At 45.8% G+C, this 22,000-nt stretch overlaps 1 protein-coding gene across 1 annotated transcript; it reads left to right on the forward strand.

Annotated features, from left to right (window-relative positions):
• Positions 1-211: 211 nt before the first annotated feature.
• Positions 212-21,534, forward strand: tmem168a (transmembrane protein 168a; the record flags this gene model as incomplete). Its single annotated transcript, XM_080851551.1, has 5 exons — positions 212-253; positions 973-2,174; positions 5,133-5,275; positions 11,116-11,390; positions 20,969-21,534. Exons 2-5 carry the CDS (start codon positions 1,068-1,070, stop codon positions 21,532-21,534), a joined length of 2,091 nt encoding a protein of 696 aa, XP_080707677.1. The 5' UTR covers positions 212-253; positions 973-1,067.
• Positions 21,535-22,000: the final 466 nt, after the last annotated feature.

The raw sequence follows: 22,000 nt of genomic DNA on the forward strand, positions 1-22,000 counted from the left end.
TTGTAGATTTATAGAGATTACATTTACAAAGTTTGAACGGGCTACACTAAAATTGAAATATCTATACACATAATGTACATAGATACTGTGTACATCAATAAAACATAACATAAACCTCTCGGAACAACCGGGGAAAATAAAGCGTTTGAAGTTCTGCATGTCCCTTGGTTTGGCTGCTAAGAGTGTCCCTCTCGACACACCGTAGTTAGAAGTGCGGAAATGTGGCGAACTGAGAAAAAGTTGTTTAACGAGTGTAAGTATGGCATTTTCTGTGACAGATTTTAACATTCACAAACTATTCTTTTATATTTGTCTATATAAATATGAATGCGGACACGGTCAGTCAGTTACACGTAGTGACAATGTGCGAGAACACTAGCCAGTTGAATTTGCCACATCAGCCGCTGTTGGGCTTTAACAACGGAATGCAGTCAATTGCAAACGACTGTCAGTCAGTCAGCAAACTTAATATTTTGTAGGCCTCGGTCACTACATGCAAACGTAGATATATTTTGGAGGATCATTTGTGACATGGCATACTATCTTGAGTGAAAGAATAACTGATTGGGAAAGAATAACAAATAAGAAAAAATAACGACAAAAGGTAGTTAAAACGTCAACTGATTAGTGGCCAGGGACCATAGCGTCAGACGTTCGATTGCTTGGATGAGCTAACGTTAAGACATGTTGATACCAGAGCCACGTACACTGAACTCGGGCTGATACAGAGCTAAATGTAGCTGTTTCTAAAATGTTATTCCGTTTGCTTTTTAATTATTAAATGAAGACAGTCACGTTAGCGATGGATTGACGTTATACCTTAGGCTATATACAATTCTTAGTTACTAGCTTAACCTAACTGTGATCTATTGCTATGAGACCCTGGTGAGATAAACAATGACCAGAGGTGTTAGTCTCCTCTGAACACATTGATATTTATATTAAAGTATTTTAAATGGTTGTAATCTGCAGTCGCTGACATGTGAGCAAGAAGAGACCCCTTCTCAGTTAGCGGACGGCGCCCTAGACTCCTGCGCTTTGTCCTAAACTCCACCTCATCCATAACCATGAGCAGCTTGGAAGAGGCGGCCGAGGAGGATGCGCCCAAGAAGGGGGACGTGTGGGCGTCGTCGGTGCGCTGCCTGGGCTACCTGTCCAGCCTGAACCTGATGGTGGCCGTGTGTCTGGGCATGTACGTGCGCTGGGAGTTATCTTCCGAGCCCATGATCCTGGTCATCTTCATCCTGGGCCTGTTTGTGCTGGGCATCGCCAGCATTCTGTACTACTACTTCTCCATGGAGTCAGCCAGCTTGAGCCTCTTCCACCTGTGGATCGGCTTCCTGCAGGGCCTCCTCTGCTTCATCAACAGCCCGGCGCTGGAGGCCGAGGTCAAGGAGCAGGTGGCCAACTACCTCCTCTTGGCAAGCGTGTCCGCCCGCGTGCTCTGGGCGCTGACGGAGCGCATCGGGGGCAGCGCCCGCTACTGTCCCGCGCTGCTCACCTCAGAGGAGCTGCTGGAGCTGCTGGGTTTTGGCATTGCCAGCACCACCCTGAAGATGGAGAAGCCGGCAGCGCTCTTGGCCCTGGTGTTGGCCCTGGCCGCCACCGTGGTGGACCTGCGCATGAAGTCTGCCCTGGCCTTACCCAACCTGGCCTGCTTCACGATTGTAACGTCCGCGTTCTTCTTCCAGGCCCTGCACATCCGGGCCAACCCGTTTGCGCTGGGCTGCTACCTGGGCCGGCTCGTGTGTGACCCCCTGCTGGACGTCTACTTCAACGGGTTGGCCCCCACAGAGCGGTGGCGCCCGTTCCTCTCGCTGCACCGCCTCTGGAGGATGCTCTCGTTGCTGCCGCTCGGACTGCTTGAGGGGGCCTTCTTTGGACTGTGCGCTGTTAAGCTGGGTAACCTGGAGATGTGGTACCTGGTTATCCCGGGTTTCTGCGTGTTCGGGCTGTTCTGGGTGCTGTGCCATGCGGTGTTCCTGGCGTCACTGTGGGGCTTCCACTCCAAGCTCAGTGAGTGCCAGAAGGCCCACCGCGCTCAGGCGTCCGAGCTGAGGTCCATCGACCGAGTCATGGGGGCCAGGGGCATGCGCCACTTTTGCCTGGTGTCGGAGAGACTGGTGTTCTTCAGCCTGCTGTCCACAGCCATACTGGGGGCCGTATCGTGGCAGGTAAGGGGGAGTTGGGCGCTGGAGGGTGTGTGCGTGTGCGTGTGCACGTGTGTCTGTGTCTGTGTCTGTGTCTGTGTCTGTTTCTGTGTCTGTGTCTGTGTCTGTTTGAGTGTGAGTGTGAGTGTGAGTGTGTGTGTGTGTGTGTGTGTCTGTGTGTGTTTTTTTTTCTGGCCATATGATGTGCACAACATCTTCAAAGTCAGCCTTGTAAGCACAATGCAGACTTTATACATATTTGTAATATTTAATCATCCATTGTCCATTTCTGTAGTTTATATTTCCCTGTACATTCATATTATCATACTTTTGTTTCTGTGGCATCTTTCTTGAGGTTAAAATAAACCTTTCATATTCTGATCATTTCACCTCAAAAGCAAGAAGGTTTATAAACCCCTTCAATAATGCCAATTGGTATTGTGTTTGATATTGTTGGAAAGCCTGATTAGTCACCTTTACAAGGAGGTAGCCTACAACTTGTAAGGATCGTGCATTCGTGGATTGAGCAACACAGCTAAATGTGTGGGTAGCGGCCTAAATAAATGTGCCAAAATCCCCTGCAATATTCTTCTGTTGGTATTCACTCTTGTTTTGAGCTTCAAGTGCTGGCAGGTGTATGCCAGTCACAGTGTGACTGGGATCTGAGTGGCACCTAATTGACAGCACTTGTGTGCATGGGTCCTGCAACTTTGTTGAGTTTGTGTGTGCTCCAAGCATAAACATGAAGGCGTTACATTCAGGATAAGGCCCGTGCAATAGGGCAACTGGAAGCTGGTGTTCCAGTATGCATAGTGGCAGCATTTTTTGGTGTCAGCCCTGGTACCATTTCCAAACTTAGGACCAAGTTCTGTGAGACTGGTGAAGTCAAAGACAGACCACGAAGTGGCCGTCCCAGGAAGACAACACCCCAAGAAGACCGGTTCCTCATCCTTGCTTCACTGAGGAACCGTAGGCTTTCTTCCAGATTTACAGGCAAGATTTGCACAACGGTATAGATAAATCTCTGATCAGACGGTGAGGAGCAGACTGCACATGGCCACCAAGCAACTCAAAACAAAATTGAATACCAACAGAAGAATATTGCGGGGATTTTGGATTACCAACAGAAGAATATTGCAGGGGATTTTGGCACATTTTTTTAGGCCGTACCCACACATTTAGCTGTGTTGCTCATTCCAAGAATGCACGATTCTTACAAGTTGTACCTCGTTGTAAAGGTGACTAATCAGGCTTTCCAACGATATAAAATACAATACCAATTGGTATTATTAAAGGGGAGGAATAATCGACCGAAATAATGTTGCCGGAGGAGTTTAGTTAGGCTAAGTACAGTGACATGTTTTCAGCTAACTTAAGTAGTGTAAACCAATGAATGTCATAAGTCATACATGTTTGTGTTGCTATTGAGTTGAGAGATGTATAGATTCCATATGTCGACCTAATTTGAGCAAGTTATCAGGGGAATCATTTTTACTGCAACTTTCAAGCATCAGGCTAGTTTTAGCCTATTTGCTTCTGTTATTCTGTGGACCATCCTTTATAGACTGAATGTCTGAATGATTCACTCCTGAATGGAACTGCATTCACAAGTTAGTCAGTGGCCCTGTCACACCCTGCCCTCACTGGAGTAATTAACACCTGGGTAACCAGTCTGGAGAGATCATCCCCACCTCTCTCACTCTATTTTCATTTCACTTTCTTTCTCTCTCTCGTACACTCACACTCACTCGCACACACTCTCTGACGCTCTCTGCCTCAGGTGAGAGGACACCCTCCCCCCCCCCACACACACACCAAATTCCTTATCTGTCTCTCTCTCTCTCTCTCTCTCTTTCTCATTCTCACTCTTTCTGCCGTAGTGCGATCACTGCTAAAGGCTTCTCTTGGCACCTTGTCTAACTGTGTTTGATGATGCTCTCCCATTCTAGATTCCATTGATTGCTAGATAAGTACCGGTTTATTAACATTTTTCTGTGCTTATGTCACTACACCTTGTGAGTCATCGTATTTGATTGAGCATTTGACGTATCTTGTGTTATGTGGCTTGTTCAGATTGTGCAAATACTTTCGTCGACTTAAGTGTACCAGAATCCCAGGCTTTTGACAATGTCATACCGTACCCTCTAACTAATAGGAGGGTGCTATTTGAAAGAGAGGGCAGGTTTTGAGGGGGGGAAATATTACAAAATCTGATCATGAAATTAATAAATAATACTCTCAGATTGAAAGACCATGCTCTCATTAAAGACTAAAAACTCAGTAGTCTACAAGGCTGTGGTGGTGAGGATGCTGTGGTTTGTGCACAACCACCGTGTGCGGTAAAAAGGCTGGAGCGTTGCAGCGTCTGCTCGTTGTTTGTGGTTGTGAATTCAATTAACTGTCGATATGGGCTTGTGTTGACAAGAGCCTCAACAAACCCAGCCTTGAAGCTCCCCAAAATACACATCTGAATAGACAGTGCAGTCTGTATTGTCTAGTTCTATCTCAGTCTTTCCCTCTCTGTCTCTCTGTCTGTGAGGTAGTTTTGTGAAACTGATTCCCCAAAGAGCTGTCAACCTGTTCATGATGAGACTGTTAGCATTGCTATCAATTCTGTCTCAGTCTTTGTACCTCAGATGTGGACCAGTGTTTGATGACCAGGGTGTAGACTACAAAGCTGCTGATGCTGGCATGAAGCTGGGCCTGACATGGTTTTGATGAACCATAAACTATGTCACGTTTGTCTCTCACTTCTCTGCCATTGGTGTTCATTCTCTCTTTCTCTTTCTCTTTCTCTTTCTCTTTTTACTCTGAGAAACGGATAGGTTGTTGGATGTTCTAATGCACATTATGGGTTACAAGGGTGCAGAAATGTAAAGGTTTGATTCAATTAACAAGTATTTTAAATCTCTCTCTGTGTTCTCCTTCCCTCTCCTCTTTTCTCTCTCTCTCTCTCTCTCTCTCCCCCTCACCCTCCCTCAGCTCGATAAAGGGTTGTTTATGGGGGTGTTGCTGGTGGTGCTGCCATTAGAGTCTCTGGCTTATGGCCTCTTCCATGAGCTGGGGAGCTGCCTCGGTGGCACCTGCGCCGGATACGCCGTGGTCATCCCTACCTGCTACCACAGGTACACACGCACACACACACACACACACACACACACACACACACACACACACACTCACTTGCTCTCTTCTGCACGTGCACGCTCACACACACACACACACACACAATCTCAATGCACTCACGCATATTCTCTCTCACGTACACACAATCTCTCTCTCACTCGCGCGCTCACAGACGTACACACACTTGTGTTTGATTTACTCCTGTGAACTTCAAAAGCTGTGCAAGTATCTCAGCGTTTTGAACCAAACTCAGGCAGCACTCAGCGGTTTGTAGATTTAGCCAGACACATCTTCCATGCCAGCCTGGAAACAGAGGCAAGGCAAGTGTATTTATATAGCACAATGCATACACATTGGTATTGCAAGGAGCTTTACAAATAGGCAGATGAAGGAACATAGAAAAATAAGCCATTTGAAAAAAAACGAACTGGGGCTGGAAGGAAGCATATGGGCTCCTGGTAGGGCTTACAATCATCTGGTGTGGAATCGACATAGGTAAAACGAGAAAAGTAAAAAACTCAGATTTAGGTCTGATTATTTTGAAGAAATGTAATACTTGATGCTGTGCCGTACTATTAAGTTATACAGTTATACGGTATAGATCACAGAGTGCTGCTCCATGCCTTTGAAACCAGAGTAAAAATCTATTTGAGAGAGCATGGATTAAAGTCCAAGAGAGCACAAGCTCCCTCTTAAATGTTTTAGACCCAAGACAGTGCAAGAGCAACCTGACTAGAATCTCAAACCATCTCTCCCTCCCTCTCCTCTATCTCCCTCTCTTTCTAAAACCATCTCTCCTTTATCTCCCTCTCTCCCCCCCCCCCCTGCTCCAGATACACAAACACTTAACGCAGTGTAAGAAACAACTAATGGACATGAATGAATGAACCCAAGCTTGTTCTGTGGAGAGGGAGGCTTTAGCTGTCTGAATGTCAATAACAGAGTGGGGGGAACAGCATGAGTTCAGGGAGATGGGGTTGTTGGGTGTTTTGGTAAGAGGGAAGGGGTGGTGGCGGTGGTGATTGGGCATGTGGGGCCAAGTGTGAGCGGGTGCTCAGTATTCTGTTGGCACCCCGTGAACAGGATGGCTGGAAGGCGGGCGGGCGAGCCAGGCACATGAGGAGAATGCGGCGAACGGGGTAGGCTAATCTGTTGTCAGACGGGCACAATCATGATTTTACCATGATGAGTGCCATTCGGGGGGAAGAGGGGAGAGGTGAAAAGGGAAGGAGAGAGAGAGAGGAAGAGAGAGAGAGAGAGAGAGAGAGAGAGAGAGAGGAGGAGGAGGAGGAGGAGGAGGAGGAGGAGAGTGCAAAAGGGAGGAGACGGGTTGATAGAGAGCAGACGTAGAGGAATGAAGAGAGGAAAAGTAAAGAGGCATAAGGAAAGAAGGAAGGGAGGAAGGAGAGAGGAGGAGTAGAAGAATGAGAGACACTGATAGGCAAGGCGAGGCAAGTTTTTAATAACACGATTCATACACATTGATAATTCAAAGTGCTTTACAAATGAGCTGATAAAAGAACAGAGAAAAAGAAGAGATTACAAAAGGAAAAGTGCATTATTAAAGAACATAAATTAATAAGAAGTTGAGGGCATTTGATCAGTTGGCAAAACAGTATCTGAGAGCGATTGGGTCTTTAGGCTAGATTTGAAATGTATTTAATCATGAAGTATTGGGGGAATGTGGTAGCCTGGGTGCCAACCAAACTTAGCCCCGTCCACAACATTTGAGGTCTGGCCTTGCTCCGTTGGGAAGAAACTATGCCGAATCAAATTCTGTTCGTACCAATCAAAGTGTCAGGGCGGGCATTACTGTATACGATGACGATGGACAGATGATCAACAGTACCGTTATCAACCACGTCACTTAAGAGCGCTTGGGTTGAATTCGTTTTCAACAAACATGGCTGCCACTGGAGAGCTGATTGGTTGTAGGTCTATCCAATTGAGCAAAGAGGCATTTTTTTCCCTGGTTCGGTCGAAACATGACCCATAATCACAGCCCATTGGAGCAGTATCAGACTCATATTCTGACTAGAATTATGAGTATGACAAAGACAGGCTAGGAATGTGGTCCATTATTTTCTGTTTTTATAAGAAGCTGTTTAATGGTCTTTCTAGGGAGGCCTGGGGAAAGACTATTGCAGTAATCAACCCTGCTGAAGAAAAAGACTATTAATGAGATTTTCTCTCAATGATGTGTCAACGTAAGTCTTTCGCTGTAAGGTTTTTGCGTCAAAATGAGTCTCAGTCCTAAGTCTTTCCTCATTTGTCCTAAATAAGATTAATTCGGTTTTGTCCTTACTCAGCAGTAATTTTGAGACATCCAGCTGTTAATTGGATAAGTGCATTGACAAAGAGATTCTAGAGGACCATAGTCTGTAGGCGAGAGGTCTATGTGGGTATCAGCAGCATAGCTATGATTAGAAATCTCATTGTCTTTAATGATTTAAAGGAGCATATCAAGGTTGAATAATAAAGGCCTCAGGACTGACCCCTGGGGTACACCAAAAATTAGCTGTTTTTTTTTTTCAGGGCCAGAGTGTCCAGATTGAATAGCTGAGAACTAAATATGAACAAGAGAGAGGTGGGCAGGAAATAGAGAGATGGAAAAGATCCTCCTTCCTGTTCATGCTCAAGATGGCACCTTTATGCTCTATGCTTTAGTGAAATACACCTCAGGAACATTTCACATAATCTCAAAGTGTGTGTTTTTGTACATGATGAAAAGCAGGGTTGCTACAAGAGTTAGGAAAACTATGTCTACGACTGAAAATATTGATGAATGGGCACCACAAAGGATCATAAGCAGAAACGATGAGTGATGAGGATGGAGCAGGTGAAACAAGCCTACAAAGTACACTGAACAAACTCTGGGACCTCAGGCGGGACAATAAACAACAGTTCACAGAGATTAAACAAGAACTGTGCAGAACCAACAACAAACTGGATGAGGCTGAGGGGCGAGTTGATGAAGCAGAAACAGCACTACAGGCAGCAGCAACTCTACTGGAACACCTCTCACAGAGCCCAACCAGCATGGATGATTAGCTGACTGACCAGGGTTTACAGAGATAATATTCGGATCTATGGCATACCTAAAGAGTCGGAGGGTTAGAACATCTTCCAGTTTCCTGGTAAACCTACTGAGGTTCTCAGGAACTCTATGGAACTGAAGATCGAGAGAGCACAAGGGGCTCCTGCCCCCAAACCCACTGAGCCACAGGCAAGCTTATTGCCAAGTTGGTGAGCTACAGTAAAAGAAGAGGTGATCTGTAAAGCTTGGCAGGAAAAACATGGACCATGACTCCCCTCCTACAATCCTTAAAAGGCATATTGAATATGCTAAAGTAAAGATAACATTAAAGGACAAAAAAAAATTAAGTGTCAAACCACCTACCCAGCAAGTCTACTGGAAGAGGAGGATCAAACGGAAAAAAGAACACTAGACAGTTAGACGGTCTAACCAGGGCAAAATCAGAGACAGCGGTAGGCCTTGAGTTAAGGTGGCTGGAATTACTGGAATTACAGACAGACAGACAGACAGACAGACATCCATCACTGACATGATAGCTGGCATCACTCACAGACAGACAGACAGCACTGGCGTCACTCAGAGAGATAGCCAGGCCGTACTGACATCCCTCACAGACAGATAGACACTTTTGACAACACTCACTAGCAGACAGACAGACATCCTGCATAGACAGACAGACAAACATCAGTGACATCACTCACAGACAGACATCAGTGACATCTCTCACAGCCAGGCAGACATCCTGCATAAACAGACAGACTTGGCTGGCATCACTCACAGACAAACATGGGCAAAAATGGTTTGACCGATATGAGGTAGGACTGACAGAGTGAGACTGTTGGAAAGAAAAGGCAGACAGACATGCAGAGATTTCTGCTCGAATAGATCAGTGGAACACACACACACACACATACGCACACACACACACACGCGCACACACACATACACACTTTTAACAGAGGTTTTTGAACCTTAGATCCATCTTCATTGCCTGCAGCTCTCTCATCTGCTGTGGCTATCTGAGGTAAACCACACAGAGAGGGGAAAAAACACTCTGCCCTTATCATAACACACCCTCACACACACACTCCCCTCTCTCCTCTTCTCTCTCTCTCTATCTTTCTATCTTTCTCTCTCACACACACACACACACACACACACACACAATATCTCAAGCATATGATCTTAATAAATGTTCTTTAATTATTATTCAAATATTCTTCCTCTTCCTCTTTCGAGACATCTTTCTTGACTTCTTGACATTTCTTGTCTCCAAGTGTTTCCATCGTCCTCTCTGTTCTTTTCCTCGCTCTGTATGCATGCGTCTGCCTCAGTTTCTATGTCTGATTCTTTGTATTTGTGTCTAGCTGGAGTTCACTCTTAGCTGGACCTGACACCGCTTAAGAGGGGTTGTCTGCAACAACATGTGTATGAATGACTGTGCGTGTACATAAGCATATGGTTAAAATGTCTGTGTGTGTGTGTATGGGTGTATGCTTTGTGTGTGTTGTTTGTTTGTTTGTGTGTGTGTGTGTGTGCGTGTGTGTGTGTGTGTGTGTGTGTGTTTCACCCTAACCCATAGATCTACACACGCACTGAGGTTAATGTTCATTCATGTGTTTAAAGGGGAGATGAACCCTGAATGTTTCCTACATACATTCACAATATGCAAGGACTTTGCATACACGAACATACAGACCTGAATAAGATGCACAATCACACACATTCTTTGCAGTTAGCAGAGATTTGAGTGGAACTGCGCCCTGAAATGTGTGTTTGGAGCTGATCTCCTCAATGCTGGTGTCAATATTGACAAAATTCGTACCTGTATTCCGACCCATAAGTTTGAGTCTCATTTTCATTTCCTGATTAAGACTCATCATTCACAGGAGTTAACAGCCCCACTATCCCCCCCATAACCTCTCCCCCCCATTGCCCACTTTTTAGCATATAAAAAATGCAGGTGAAGTTGGGGAAGAAGGTACACTCTAATGTTCTTCCATACATTTAGAAGTGGCCTTCGTGGCTAACCCTGACCTGCTCTCTCTAACATTTATCTCGGTTAGAATTCAGTTGTGACTCATGTTCACGAGTGTGTTTGTAAGGACAAGAGATGCTTCACCTTGATCCAGACAGTCACAGTCTGCCTCCATGAACAACACAAAACAAAACTTGCAGCGGTGTCTCTCCCTCGCCCCTAACCATCGCGCTCATTTCTCCCATCATCTCTTCCCTCTTCTCTCCCTGACGTCTCTCCTCGTCTGTGATCCCCTAGGCGTCCTAGACCTCTTTTGCTTCTCTTCACATCTTCCTTTTTGTGTACTTTCTCGCGTTTACAAAGCCTTCTCTACCTCCATTCCATCTTTTCCTGTTCTGTTTCCCCCACTCGTCTTCTCATCCCATCTACCTATTTCTTATCACCTCCCATATGCCCAGTCTAATAATGTTCTTAGCGTCGCTTCCTTCCAAGTAGTGGATCCGGGCTTGATTCTCAGGCAATGCAGGATATCAATGTCAGCCACTTTGAACGAAAGTGTCTGCTAAATACTTCACCTTCATCTTCGCCATATCTTTCATTACCATGTACCTCTCTTCTGCCAGTGCCACAGCTCTCCTCTCACATGAACTCTTCTGACCTCTCTCCTCTGTCTAGACACACACACACACACACATTCCTTTCCTGTAAACTCTCTTCCTCTCCTCTGCTTGGCACTGACTACACACACACATATATTTCACAAGCCTCATAACATGCCTCTCTTTTCTTCTCTTCTCTTCTCTTCTCTTCTCTTCTCCCCCCAGTGCTGATGGCCAGCCGGTCCTCCTCCCCCCTGAGCACGTGCAGGAGCTGAACGCGCGCTCTACCGCCGCCCTGTCTGCCGTTCAGCGCCTCTTCTCTCACCACCTCATCCACACGTTCGGCTGCGACTACTCCACCAGCGGCCTGACGCTGGAGACCCTGCTGGGCAAGCTACGCACCTTCCTGGAGCTGCAGACGGCAGAGGGCCCGCGCCACGACACCTACCTGCTCTACTACAGCGGCCACACGCTACGCACCGGAGACTGGGCTCTGGCAGGTGAGGGAGAGAGAGACAGTTTATATATGTCTATGTGTTAGTATGGAGAGAAAGATGGACCCATCTGTCCATTAAATGTTCATTCTATGGCCAACGTTCTTTCTTTAAGGGTACTGGTGCTGTATGCAGTGTACTGCAGAGAGTGAGTGAGAGAGAGAGAGAAAGAAAGAGAGAGAGTGAGAAAAATAAATGGATGCCCTGCTGGACTCCTACCTGCTCTGCTAGAGCGGAGACTGGCCGCTGGCGGGTAAGAGCGAGCACCTGTGTCCATGTTTCAGGATGTAGAGAGAGGAGAAAGAGAGAGAAAAAAAAATTGAAATAGACAAAGATAGTAAGCATGCAGAGCGGGAATGGAGTTGGGGGGTGCTGGGGGTGCCCCGGCATGAGGCATGATGGAGAACCACTGCCTTCCATCAAAGTGCTCAGAGCTGTATTCCTCCCTCTGCTGTCAGATAGTATAAGCAGGGAGCTTCTTTATAGACCCTCGTGTCTGAATGCCATTATGTGTCTGGACTTTGCCTTGTACTGCCCTCTATTCCAGTTTCATTGGGTGTTAATATTTGCCTTCTGTCAGAGAGCGAGAGAGAGAAGGAGACAATGGGATGACTGGGAAATGGGATTTACCTCAGTGTTCAACACTAGAATAGGGGTTGAATGAGGAAGTGTAGCCATTCATTCAGTGCTTTCAACTTCCTGGCATTGGCAGGTGACAGTGAACAGAAGCCAGTTTATAGGTCATAGGTGTGTCTTCTCATCCAAATTTAACTCACCCGGTTAAACCCATATACAGGGCTGTAGTGGTTGAATTACAGGTGGGTAAACTATGAATTTTGTGATCAGACAGACCTCGACACGAAGCAACGCACAACAAAGCGTTGCGACTCTGTTAGGCTGTCCTGGCTATATTCCATTATGCTATTAGTTAAAGTCCTATTAAATCAATGACAGTGAACACATGTATTTGTAGTTTAATTTTCAAGTAAACAGTAAAGAAAAGTATGTGTAGGCCTCACAACAATGAAGGGGGTGGAGGGGGAGACAAAAGTAAGGACCTCTAGTCTATAGGACCTAAAAAAAATGAAGGCCTCTGGAAACAGGCCCTGGGTGTTACAGCTGAAAAGTATCTTATAAAAAGAAACCATGCTGCAATTAAACACTTCCCCTGTTCTATAACCATTGAAGAAACCTCCTATGTCAACACAACACAACAACACAATTCATCATGAAAGTAAAAAACAAATAATGATAAAATAAATATTAATATTTTTCTACTGATCTGTGCTTTAAATGTATTTTATGCATGATTCCAATCATGGTGAAAATGTATTAAAAAAACCAAACACTGAATTTGCGCATGTCTTGTTGAAAATGACAGGAGACAGCGAGACGGTGCGGCAGCGAAGAGCTGTTCCTCATCTGAAATTGCGCAATCCCTCAAAATATGTCTGCATTTTTCAGTGAATTAGCCTAATCAACGGCGATATGCGTGAGGATAATTACTCATGCATCTTCAATTGCTGAAATTATTTATGTTTTATTAGGCCTATTTAGATGGGACCGGGAGGCTGGCTTGTTACCTGCATCATCTTATTTGCAAGCACGTTACTTATAGAGTTTGTCCCTGTTTTTATGCGATGTTGTCCGAACCAAAACAACGGTTAAAAACGTGAATTGATCGTCTTAAGTCTTACTTTTTTACTTGAGGCCTTTTGCAGGCATCTATGGGAGTGGGAGCACTCGTTGGCCTGATATCCATGGCTAAGTAATCCATTCCGGTCAGGTAGACAGGCAGGCTAATCCACAACGTGTATGTGTTTACATACTTCCTGGAACCTGATTGGTGTCGCCGCCACAGCCAAGGCACTGATTGGAGGGTCGCAGACCATAATACAGTGCAGATAGAAATGATTTAGACTACAGCGTTAATATGTTCCACAATTTGAAATGTAGGTGTTTCTGATTATTCCAACGGCAGAATACAATGCCCAGGGAACTGTGAGGTGCGTAAATGATATTTAGAGGTATGTAAACGCTATTTCCAAAATTCCATAGGTGCGTTTACCCTCCACTACAGCCCTGCCCATATACAGTATATATTGCACCATAAAGCCCTTAACTGAGCCGGGTGCACCCAGCCAGTCAAACTCTGCTCTTGGATAAGCGAACACACCTGACTAAATTACGCAGATTTTCGTCCGTCTGATTTCCACTGGCAGATGTAGTGGGGCTGGGAGATCCACACTGTTCTCCAAGAACAGTACTGGGAAGTGCCAAGGCAAGGGAGAATCCAGAGGACCTGTATTGCTGTGGTGACTGCTATCCTCTGGTGTACAGGTCCTGGTTCATAAGACAGAGAGGACTTGGTGGTGTTGGGAGGAGGAGAACAGCCAATACATGAAATGAAATGAAATGCAAATTCAAAGTAAAGAAAGTGAATGATTGTCTGAATGGAGGGTTGTGAGCAGTAGCGTAATGGAACAAGGTTGTCTGAATGGAGGGTTGTGAGCAGTAGCCTAATGGAACAGGGTTTTCTGTCTTGCTGTGGATTGTCATGGAAAGGCATTGTGCATAGGACTTGTACATGTATACTGTATGTACTCCTGTGTAGAGGGGCTCTCAAGCCTTCACCTGGAGTGACCCCCCCCCCCACCCTCTATTCCTGTTTCCACCTGAGTAAATTCAGTGTGATTATACTGAAGGCTAATGCTCTTGATTAGCTGAAGAAGGTGTGTGTGTGTGTGTGTGTGTGTGTGTGTGTGTGTGTGTTTGAGAGTGCTACTGATGAGCTCTGTCAGCTTTATGCAGAGCAGGGAAAAATGGAAAACTCTTGTCATTTAAATATATACACACACACACACACACACACATTGTATGTATAATAATATATTCATGTATAATGACATTAAGAAGTACTATATGAGGTAGCCTACTGATTTCTTGTACTCTGTGTAGAACCAATGGCTTGACTCTTTCTCCACTGGCTGAATCTCCTCCAGGATATGGACATAATTAATGTAAATGTGATGGAGCAGACGGGGGTGTGTGTGTGCGTGTCTGTGTGTGTGCGTGTGTATGCGTATGCGTGTGTGTGCGTGTGTGTGCGTGCGTGTGTGTGTGTGTGTGTGTGCATGTGTGTGTGTGTGCACACGTACTCGGGTCAGAACATTCTGCAGCTGAGCGCTCTGATGGGAACTGGAACAGGATCAGAAACCGTGGGGGCGGAGGCGGGGGGGTGTAGCCTAGCTGTCAGACCCAGAAAGCAATTCCTCTCTGAACCATGACACCATTGAACTCCCCGCTCTTGTTTCCAGTCTCCATTACTGAGGTGCCACTCTCAGCGCAGACAACTCAAGTTGTCCAGTGGTTTATAAGCCTCGGCCTGCGTTGTCCTGCAAAGCCTTCTGTCCCGGTCCTGTTTGGTGCCGTCTGGCCTAGATTGGTATTTTGCCAGAGGAAATCCAGAACAATAGAACATCCGCTTTCTCTAGGCGGAATTACACTCCATCTGTAGATCTATTTATTGGTAAACAAAGAATTCCCTTAACAGTATTGTCCTCGTTCATACAAGACGCATACAAGAAATGAGAAATTAAAGATCTTAACAGTAACAATATGGTTCTCTGAGCAAAACATCCACACTGTCTCCCTACAATGAAGGACCATGCATCCTGCCAGCAGTCATATCAGTGGGCTGTATGGTCAGCATCAGGCCCGGTTCTGAAGGGGTAGCAACGGGAGCAATTGCACCCGGGCCCGTGTAGAGGGGGGCCCGTTCTCTTTGATCCTTTCTGATATACCGAGTGTGTCTCTAACAGCACAAGTTGACCCTGTGGCCTGTGCAACGCAATCTCCCTATTGGCTGTTAGCGATTTTTTTTTTTTAAATGTATCAAAACACATGTATCACACCCCCCTCCCCCCGTGGGAAAATCGCGACGCAGGCTGGTTAGTTAGACGCGAGCCTCGCAGCCTGCATTCTATCAACGAATGTTACGAGATGAGGTTACTAAAATATTCTGCATGTCTACTCAGTTTAACCCTTCCAAAACGATGTGCGCCCGTGGGGCGTTTGGTGGTATTTCTATTAATAGAATGTAAAATCTCCGCGAGTTTTTGTCCTCCAAAAATAAAACTAACACCCTGAGAAAGCTTGAATCTTCTAGTTTTCAAATATATCCAGTTCGAAACAAACAAATGAATGAGCACTTTGTAAGGAGAATACAGGTAAAGCCTTGCATATTTCTCTCTCAGAGTGTATAAGCAACCGGTGATTGCCCACCCATTAGCAGATTAGGGCTATTCATATGATAAACTCATGGTAAATCTCGGATCGCTATTGGGTAATGACGTTGCAGTAAAACGTGAGAAAACGCCCCATTTTCCCGTATAAACAAGGCAGCATGTAAGGATGTTTACATTTGGACTGAAGAGATACATGATGGCGAACTCCTTCTCTGCTGCCGAAGCCTTGCGCCAAATTCAAGAAGACCTAGTCGGCGAGGAGGAAACCACATCCTCAGATGAGAGCGATGACGATATGGAAGATGAACACATGCACTTTGAGCTTCGTCTTTACCCCGTTGAGGATATCCCTGTTGAGTAAGTTTATTTGTTCACCTAGCTCTTGTAATGAATGCTGTTGATTAACTTATAGGGAGTAAAATGCTCCTCTGAGTTGAACGAAATATTTTAGTATGCTACTGTTTGCATAGTGAATAAATTACTTCATGCTTCTAAGACTATTGTATGGTAGAATATAATTCTCAGAGTTGCGTTAATGATGTTAGGCTATATCAACGATTGTTGTTGACGTTTCGAGTTGGTTGTCTGTGCTAATATAAGTAAAACATACTTGGTGACTATATTGCAGCCATTGATGTAAAAATGCAAACGTGTCTTACTGTTATAGCGAGTAAAATGCACGTCGGTATGCTATGAGTTGAATGGAATGTTTAGTATGCTACTATTTGCAGAGCGATTCAATCACTTTATGTCGCTAAGACTATTGTAGTAGAAAACATATTTAATTAACAGAGTTGGGTAAATGATAACAGGCTACACATATAAACGATTGTTGTCTGTTCTGAGATTAGTAAAACATAGAACTACATGGTGACTATATTGCAGCGGATGGTGTAAATTGCAATCGCTAAAAACGTGTCTTACTACTGTGGGTAGTCGTTAGTGTTATTATGACGCGTATGGTAGGTGTGAATCAAAACTAGGAGGTGTTTGTGATCGAAACTGTAGTCGTTAGAGCGCTAAAGTGATATGTGTTACAATGCCCGAACATAAAATGAAAGAGCAACAGTTAATTTTATTTTACTTTATTACAGAAACTTGGAGAACATTGCACCTACACCGCCAAGGAAGAGAGCACGCTGTCAGCCTAACCCAGATCTGTCGTCATGGAAGTCAGAGGGTGACAATGATGCAACTCCATCAGCACTGAGGTTTTTTCCTGCAAGGGAGCCTGGTGTGCAGCTGAATGCAGCAGACAACCACACTCCTCTAGACCTCTTCAAGTTGTTCTTTTCAGAGGATGCTGTGGAAACCCTCTGCCAGAACACCAACAAGCAAGCTGCTAGGAGCATTGCCAGAGGTGTAAAGTACAAATGGGTGGATGTTGGAGTTGCATTCTACAGATACATTGGACTGGTTTCTACATGTGCATGATCAAGCTGGATCACATTTCTGACTACTGGAGGAGAAACACCATCTTGTCCATCCCTTTTGTGGCAGATGTGATGGTAAGAGACAGGTACCAAACCATATCATGGAATGTGCACATGAGTGACCCAAGCGAGGACATGGTGAATGATGCCTACCTTTATGTACCTACTTGTATGCACCTTATTTTATGTACCTACTATGCCTTTACTTTTATGCACCTTATTAAATTCACCTTCTTATGCACCAAGCTTGTTTGCAATTTCTTGTATGTACTTTCAAAGCTGATGGTTGTGGGGGAGAGATAGCCACAATGACAGTCCAGGGCCATTGACAGGTGAGCCATACTGGGGAGGGGCACTCACAGGGCAGTTTACACCTCTTTCATCAATATGCAAAGTGGTCTAGGTGGGAAAAAGTGTCACCTTGTAAAATTCTTATAATTAGTGTAGAAATCACACACACTTTCTGAATGCTAAACCCACCTATGTGGAGCAAACACATATGTTTACAAGGTTCAGAGTAAAAAAGAAAACTTCCAAAATATTTAGAATGTGTTTTTTGTAAAAAGTCTGAGCACCTCTAAAGCTAGAGTTAATTTGAGTGTCTTTAGATTTAATTTTAATACAAAACTTTTTTTACTACATTTATTTTACTCTCATTTTATTATTGCTGAGTTGTTCTAGAATATAATCATAAATTCCACTTTTGCCTAATGGTTTTTAGTTAGGTGAAATATACAAAAATATCAGGCATGGCAGACTACCTAACAGAGTCAAAAAAAAGCCCTCTGGGTTGGAAGTGTTAAGAAGTGCTTCCCAAGTAAAGGTTTGAAAAGAACTTCAAGCTTCAGACTTTCTGTTAGGGAAGCTGTTATCTATCTGCAGAGCAAATGTCAGGCTCATACAAAAACATTAACGTGAATTAATTGATGCTAATACCTAGCACGGTGTCTAGGATTTCCCATATACGTTTGCATTAAGCTAACGTATTTTCTACCACAGTAAAACATGCAATACTATGTGATTGTTTTTAGAAAACGAATGTTACGTGATGAGATTACTAAAATGTAGTCTGCATGTCTGCTCAGTTTAACAGTGCTACCCAAGCAAAGGTTTGAAAAGAACTTCAAGCTTCAGACTTTCTGTTAGGGAAACAGCTTTCTATCTGCCAAGCAAATGACAACACGCGCAACCTTTGGGAGCATGAACTGCACTGAGTTTTTGCGCAACAATTAACCCCAACCTGAAGCAAGCAGCCGCCTTTAGTAGGCTAAAATGTCGGGACACAAATCCGGTTCGCTAAAGAGAAAGGAAAGTAAACGGAGGAGCGAAGGTACAAAAAAGGAGGCAGAAAATGCGAATTTATACATCTTGGCTGAGTAGGCCTAGTAGACAAACGGCAGAGGATACGGGCCCTGAGACAGATGTTGGCGCATCCACTACTAGACTGTCTGCGGTGGCTGTGTTGTCCATCGAAAACCGCACGGCAAGACAAGTGGATTACAGTGACATAATCGCAAGATTTGCTGCGGCCAAGACACGACGCATACAGTTTTAAGGTAGGGCAATGGGGAATCAAGACAGTCCGCTGCGGCTGCATGCTCTCAGTTCAGTTGTGTTGATGTTGTTTAATTGATCGGATTTAGACTAGGTTTTTTTTTTTGCGGGGGGGGGGGTCTGGCTGTGCGATGTTGCACCCGGGCCCAGAATAGCGCCGGACCGGGCCTGGTCAGCATACCATTCATTTACTCTGCCCTTGCTCAGGTGTGGATCATTTCAGGTCCATGCTGCTTTTCCCATGTCTCCCCTACATTGTACTTTAATAATTAACTGTCAAGTTGGAGAAGGAGCATTTGACAAACTACTGTCACGTCGGAGAAACAGGGTCATGAGTTTAATGTTCCCTGCAACATTAATCGGGGCCTGGAAAAGATGTCGGAGCGTCTTTTCTTCCCAGATATCAGTTCAATACCTTTTGGTCTTTTTTTGTCATCATCTTTGTTTCCCTCCCACCCCCACAAGAAGGCTGTTCTGTTTTTTGAGCCGATCTACCAGATTGCGGATGAATATGCAGGCAGCTGAGCGGGGCTGAGAAAAGACAACATTGTGAATATTTTCCAAGAGGAGAGAGAGAGGAGGACGGCCCGAGTCTTTGCCCCGGAAGATTCAGCTGAACATCAGGGGTTTAAAACATTCACTATTAAACAAGAGGAGACGGTATTGGGCGACGGGCAATGGCATTTCTTGAAGGTTGCTATCAGACAGACTATACCTTGTACATAACAATGAAGGCCCCTGAGACTGAAGGAGGATTAGATCATTAGATTGTGTATGACACTCAGCTAGGCCAGGCTCATGTGAATGCCACTAAGGAAGCTCATGACAAAAGGAAATGTCCTGTGCTGTTCTCTTGTCTTCTTGTTGAGAGGATTTGCTCACAGTGATTTGAAATAAACATCAGATTTTAAATAAACTGTTGACAGTGAAACCTTTGACTTTAGGTCTATAAGGCCGCCATTGGAATTGCCTTGGAGGTGGTAGTAATTGGTGATATCCCTTGGGCAAGTGCATCGGTTGGGGCAAAAACATGGTTGGACTTTCTCTCTCTCTCTTTCTCTGTCTCTTTCTGCTCTGAAGATTTGCACCACTGTCAGATACCCTCATATGTCAACCGTCATATGCTAAATGATTTTGGGTTCTGGCATCGTGGTGGAGAGTGCCATGCATGGCAGAGACTGAGAAGAGTGAAGAGGCCACCGGAAGTGAGAGGACAGGTGAGAGGGATGGCCCACCCTGAGGGATTCTGGGTAGCAGCCCAGTCTCGTCGGAGCTCCTCAGCGCACCGAGGGTGACTGCCCAAAACTGTAAAGAAGAATCTTATCTGGGCTCTGTCCAGGCAGCGCGTTCAATCTTTTTGTGTGTGTGTGTGTGTGTGTGTGTGTGTGTGTGTGTGTGTGTGTGTGTGTGTGTGTGTGTGTGTGTGTGTTTCCGTGTGTGTGTTTCCGTATGTGTGTGTGTGTCTGAGAGAGAGAGAGCACAGCAGGGTATTAATCCTCATGAAGGATATTGAGTGTCATGCCCTGTGTCACTGTGTTTGATCAGAGGAGGCTGTCTGAATAACTGCCAGGGCCTTGGCGTGTGTGTGTGTGTGTGTGTGTGTGTGTGTGTGTGGGGATGTTCTGGGGAGGGCATCTCTTTTTGGCACGCTCCCATAAAAAACACAACACACACTCAGACACACACGCACTTACTGATTCACATACACTTTCACATCATATTTCTGTCGCACACACTCTCTTACAGTCTAACACACATTTAGAATTCCCACTGTCTCATGTTCAGTCATCATCACTCACACATACAAATGGCTGAACTAACTATGCTGTCCATCTTCTTCTCCTCCTTCCCTCCCCCCATCTCAACTCTCAGCATCTCTCTCCATCTGTCCTCTGGCCCCTGCCACCTTGTCTCTCCTGCTCCCCCCTTTTGACTCGGTTGATCTCTGTGCTGTGACTTTGTGAATCAATCACATTGATCAGGTTGATTCACAGGTGACCTAACTTCCGATTTGCTCAACTCTGCGCATCAAATTGATCGGTTCATTGACAGCTGAGCTCCATTCCCCTGTGGTGACTCCGTTGTCAGTCTGATGAATCGTGACATGTTAGCGTGAGATTTGTCCTGCTATGTGATTTGTGACAAATGTTTTTGGATCGATCAGTTTGACTGACCGTGGTTGTGTCTGTGTGTGTGTGTTCATGTCTGTGTACAGTTCATGTACTGTGTATACATGTGTTTGTACGTGTGTTTGTGTGTGTGTGTCTGTATGTTCATGTTTGTATACATGTGACGGTGTAATCATTTGTCTGTGTGTGTGTGTGTGTGTGTGTTCTGCTTTCCCTGTCAGGTGGGGACACCTTCCGTCTGGACCAGCTTCTGGTACTGTGGAAGGAGCGGAATGCGGGCCACTGCTCGCGCCTCATCCTGGTCCTGGACACGGACAACGCCCCACCCTGGGTCCGCGGCGTGCGCCGTGTGGAGGGCCTCTACGTAGCCATACAGGGCGCCCAGCTCCACCCGACTGGCGGCGACCCAGAGGCCGGCGACATCTCGCCGCCATGCCTTGGCGACTTCACGGCGGCCTGGGTTGCCTACCTCTGCAGTGCCACCGCGGGCAACGGCAAGCCTTGGGCAGAGCACGCGCGCGCCGGCGTGGAGGCGGACTACGGCGTGTCCAAGCCCTGGGCCGACTACGCGCTCCACCTGCCCACGGTCAGCGACGTTAGCAGCCACTGGGAGGCACACTTTCCCCGCGCCACCTACCCGGCGCTGGCCGTGGCCAACTGGTGCTGCGCGCTGCAGCCACTCTGGGCCTGCGACGCCTGCATGCGCTGCTTCCGACGCCTCAAGCTGTCCTGGTGGCCGCCTAGTGTGTTGGACACGGGTCAGGGCATCCGTCTGGTTCGCTCCTGAAAGGACAGTTTCTCTCACACACACACACACACACACACACACACACACACACACACACACACACACACACACACACACACACACACACACACACTCACACACACACACATCCAACTGGTGCATTCCTGACGGTGACAGGACTGTTACATGTGTGGCAACTCCGATGGACTGCACCTTGATGTTGCGTGAGGCCAAACCGCACTCGACCGCAGACACACGCGCCAGGCTGGTCCTCTACTGTGATGCTTACCTGAGGTGACCTCAGTCAGTGCCATCTTGCCATTTGTGATGCCATATTGCACTTCAGAGTTTGATTGTTGTTACAGATTGCCAAGCTAGCCCAACCTCTACTTAAACACACACACATGCACGCACGTGTACACACACACACACACACACACACACACACACACACACACACACAAAAGTATATACACGCTCACAGATACACATGCCCTCAACACTT

The sequence above is a fragment of the Sprattus sprattus genome, assembly GCF_963457725.1.
Source record: "Sprattus sprattus genome assembly, chromosome: 14".
Classification (NCBI taxonomy): Eukaryota; Metazoa; Chordata; class Actinopteri; order Clupeiformes; family Clupeidae; genus Sprattus; species Sprattus sprattus.